This window comes from Poecilia formosa, unplaced genomic scaffold (genome assembly GCF_000485575.1).
Source record: "Poecilia formosa unplaced genomic scaffold, Poecilia_formosa-5.1.2 Scaffold998, whole genome shotgun sequence".
Classification (NCBI taxonomy): Eukaryota; Metazoa; Chordata; class Actinopteri; order Cyprinodontiformes; family Poeciliidae; genus Poecilia; species Poecilia formosa.
In genome coordinates this window covers 5,049-9,715 of record NW_006800937.1, presented here as the reverse complement: position 1 = coordinate 9,715, position 4,667 = coordinate 5,049, and the positions used below count along the sequence as shown (strand labels likewise).

At 38.0% G+C, this 4,667-nt stretch overlaps 1 protein-coding gene across 3 annotated transcripts in view; it reads right to left on the bottom strand.

The window, feature by feature from the left end:
• Positions 1-2,703, bottom strand: part of atad1b (ATPase family AAA domain containing 1b) — a 10,632-nt gene extending 7,929 nt beyond the window's left edge. The window contains exon 1 of one of the 3 annotated variants that reach the window (XM_007544112.2): positions 2,530-2,703. In XM_007544112.2, the coding sequence (XP_007544174.1) occupies positions 2,530-2,688 (159 nt within the window). In that variant the 5' untranslated portion in view covers positions 2,689-2,703. Of the gene's footprint in view, positions 1-1,738; positions 1,803-2,529 lie in introns of those variants that run through there. The other 2 variants (XM_016667322.1, XM_007544113.2) reach the window with 2 other exon arrangements.
• Between the last annotated feature and the right edge of the window lie 1,964 nt (positions 2,704-4,667).

Genomic DNA, 4,667 nt, shown 5'->3' with positions numbered 1-4,667 from the left:
AATATAGTATACAGACTTCATAATCTGCACTCTTTTGGTTTAATGCAGTTTTTTTTTTTTTCACTTTGGCTTTATGTCGTTTAGTTTTTATTTAAGTACGTTTTTTGTTAATGGAGACTGAGAATCCATTTTACTTTTGTTTTTGGTTGTTTTGTTTATTTAGTTTATCAGTTCCAGTGTTATGTGTTGTTTTGAAAATAAAGTGCATCTATCTATGGCAGGAAATCGCATGCATTATTAGTCATTTCCATTAAATCGGTGTCAAAAGGTCTTGAAACAATATTATCATTTATCGCAATAATTTTTAGACAATTAATCGCTCAGCAAAATTTGTTATTGTGACAGGCCTAACTGCAAGTAGATTTCCAGCGGCTTCAAGTTAAGACTCTGTATTTATGCAGTTGCAAAAAGAAATAATGTATCAGAAATAATTGGGGATATGAAGCAATGCTGAAAAACTCTGTTTTCAGTGACTTCTCTTACTTCTGGGTGACAGAGGGACACCTCTGGAACACAACCAGCAAATGTCAACCACATCTGATGTATCATTTCAAAATAAAAGCCTATTAAATGAGCACATTTTTACTTTCACCCCCTAGGTTGCCATGCTTATTGCTTAAAAACTCTGTTTCCATGACTTCTCCCATTTCTCGGTGACAGAGGGACACCTCTAGAACACAACCAGAAAATGTCAACCCGATCTGATGTATATTTTCAAAATAAAAGTCTATTTAAATAAGACGTTTTTACCCTCCCCTCCCCCCGGTTGCTATGCTTTTATTTTGAAATTAATCAGATTGGGTTGACACTTGCTGGTTGTGTTTTAGAAGTGCCCCTCTGCCAGCAGAAGTGAGAGAAGTCACTGGAAACAAAGTTTTTCAGCAATAAGCACTGCAACTTAGGGGGAATTAAATGAAAACGTCTTATTTTAAAAGGCTTTAATTTTGAAATTAAACATCAGATCGGGTTGCGCTTTTATTGTGAAAGCTGCACGTAAATGGGAGCACCATAACATCTAGAGCTGTCGCGAACGTTAATATCGTGTGCGGGCCGGCTTTCAAAGAGGCGGCTAGCTTTACCGTAGTCCTTCACTCTTCCATGCATTGCATATGAGGCAGAGGCTGTTATGGCAGGCCCCAATTAGACAGATTCGTGTCCCCTGCTACAGGAGAACCTGTGGGAATGTTTTGTGAAATAAAGCAGATGCCCCTGATTAACAGATTAAGTCTTTAATCTGAGATTTTTAAACTAATCTCTGAGCTCCGGTCTCAGATGAAAGCTCTCAATGTCAAAATTAACAAGTGTTAAGTCTGAAAGTTCATGTTCATGATCTGGAGCGGAGAATGTCGGTTCTCTGAATTAAAAACAGATCGTTGACGGACGTTCTGATCTGGTGGTGGACTCGACTGGAAGATCATGTCTCTGTGGTTATACACATTACAAATTGACACAAGCTTAAAAGGAATCTGGCATGATGATAAGTACGTGATCACAAAGGAAGTTATACCAGCTCAAATACAGTTAGCCTTTATGCCGTCTTGGCCTCCAGGTATAACGAAACTGGAAGTGACCTGAAGCTAACTCGTATTAGCAAGGGTTGACCTTCGCTTAATGGTTCACGCCGGCAACAATATGTAAGGAACCATGAACCGATCCCCACAACGGACCAACAGTAGTTCCGCTTGACCCAGGGGAACACAAAACCAGACAAAGCTGCTATCAGCATTAAAGAACTCACCTTATCCCAGGAGGACCGGCTTCCGTATGTCTGAGAGCAAAGTGCAGGATCTTCTTCTTCTTNCGAGTTGTCGGCCCATTTTCAAAACCTGAGACCACCACACATTAGTCGACAGAAATCCTAGGTATAACGGTTCGATCAGGTTCGTTGTGCCGTGTGGTGTCCAGCCACATGGGCACAAAATAATGGCTACAAGTCCAAAATAAAAGTATATTTAAATAAGACTTTAGACAGATTCGTGTCCCCTGCTACAGGAGAACCTGTGGGAATGTTTTGTGAAATAAAGCAGATGCCCCTGATTAACAGATGAAGTCTTTAATCTGAGATTTTTAAGCTAATCTCTGAGCTCCGGTCTCAGATGAAAGCTCTCAATGTCAAAATTAACAAGTGTTCATGATCTGGAGCGGAGAATGTCGGTTCTCTGAATTAAAAACAGATCGTTGACGGACGTGGACTCGACTGGAAGATCATGTCTCTGTGGTTATACACATTACAAATTGACACAAGCTTAAAAGGAATCTGGCATGATGATAAGTGCGTGATCACAAAGGAAGTTATACCAGCTCAAATACAGTTAGCCTTTATGCCGTCTTGGCCTCCAGGTATAACGAAACTGGAAGTGACCTGAAGCTAACTCGTATTAGCAAGGGTTGACCTTCGCTTAATGGTTCACGCCGGCAACAATATGTAAGGAACCATGAACCGATCCCCACAACGGACCAACAGTAGTTCCGCTTGACCCAGGGGAACACAAAACCAGACAAAGCTGCTATCAGCATTAAAGAACTCACCTTATCCCAGGAGGACCGGCTTCCGTATGTCTGAGAGCAAAGTGCAGGATCTTCTTCTTCTTCTTCTTCTTCTTCTTCTTCTTCTTTTTCTTCTTCTTCTTCTTCTTTTTTATGGCTCCAAAAGTTGGAAAGCAACGTATTGATGTGCATTACCGCCATCTACTGGAGTGGAGTGTGGACCGGAATGGAAAATGTATATTGCCCCACACTAAAACAAACAAAATAAATATCAACAACACTATTAGGAAAAAGGAAATAGTGAAGGATTAACTAGTGATAGAGGAACTATTTGACTGATATTATGTGAGATAAATCAAAGTCTTTTTTAATGTTCTCTATAACCCAGCCAAAATAATTTAATTATTTTTTTCCCAACTAGGTTTTAAAATCTCTTGACATGGATGATTTCCATTGTGACACCAATAAGTTGAAGTTAACTGAGGTGGCATCTCTCCCATTTCTAGAAAAGCTGATGTTGGAGTTGTTCTGATGGCACCTGTACATAACCTCAAGGCTTGATACTGAATATTGAAAATATAAAATTTTTTGAGTAATGTTGCTGATGCATAATCCAAAAGCTATACTACCATAGCTTACATGCAGACATAGGTCTGCATGTAAGCTATACATGCAGACCTATGTATATTGCATTCAATGCTTTTCTCAGCACTCTCAACTCTCTTAACTTATTCTCTATTTTTTGAATATGAACTTTCCAAGTAAGTTTTTCATCCATCCATCCAATTTCTATACACTCTTGTCCCTATCGGGGTTGGCAGGGGTGCTGGTGCCTATCTCCAGCTAACATTTCGGGCGAGAGGCAGGGTACACCCTAGACAGGTTGCCAGTCCATCGCAAGGCAACACAGAGACAAACAATCATGCAGACACACACACACACACACACACACACACACACACACTCACACATAGGGAGAATTTAGAGAGTTTTCATCCAGCCATAAACCCCAAAATTTAAATTTACCCTCTCTAAATCATGATTATATTTTTTGCAATTTTAGATTTTCAGACACATTCTTCCTTGTAAAAAAAATAAAGTCTTTGTTTTGTCTATAGAAATTTTGAAACCCCATTAAAAGGACCAGTCTTCTATTTTATTAATTGTTTTTATATCTTTTTAACAATACAGTTAAAGTTTTTACCCCTGTCGAGAAAAGTCGAGATCATCCCACTTCCTCATGCTGGAGATTTTAGTTTAATAATAGCAAAACATAAAGTTACCTTTAAAATTGATTACACAGGTGACATCAAGACCCAACAGTAGACTCGGATGGTAATAAAATTAATCTGGTTGTTATTGTGTCCTGCAAACTTTGCTTTAATTCTACTTTTTTTCTATTTAATCATAAAAAATCATAGTCAGGCAGAAAGAGAGTCATGAAACAGGAAGAGCAGGTTTCCTGAGAAAAGAGGAAGTAAGTTTCCAGCCTGCATATGTATAAAAATAGTTCAGACTACTCCTTATTTCAAAGCATTAAAGGTTTAAATAATAAAATCTGAACATTTTGAGTAATTGGATAAAACCCAGAGTAAAATACTTAAATTAATAATAATAACTTATAATTAAGCCAGTAATTAATATTGGTTTAACCAATGGTTGATATTGGTTTGATTATAAGAATATTCACACTTACTCTTACACTTGTGGAAGTACTTACAGGTGAAACAAGTAACTGTAACTTGGTATCAAATGATTAGAATAATGGATTATTCCTGGTTTCTTTTCAGAAATGTCTGTAACTCACATTATGATTATAATAAGAGTAATTAATAAGTTATGGTTATAATATTATAAATGAATGCTAAATCAGAGAAACTAAAAGGTTATACATGTGATTTGACATTGAACTGGAAATGGTGTAAAATGTGTAACTGTAATTAAAGATCACTGATGTTGTGTTGGAGGTCGATGGTAGGAGAAAGGTTAGGGGGAAAGAGGAACTAACAAGAGAGCAGAGAGGACCAAGGCCTTATGTGGTAACAAATTGAACAACTTAAACTTTCCAAAGAAAAGATTGGGCAGGCAACAGACGTAGGAGGACTGTTGAGCAACTCAGAGTCAATGGAACAGACATCATGTCTCCAAGACAGTGATGGATATGAGATCATCTGTCCAAG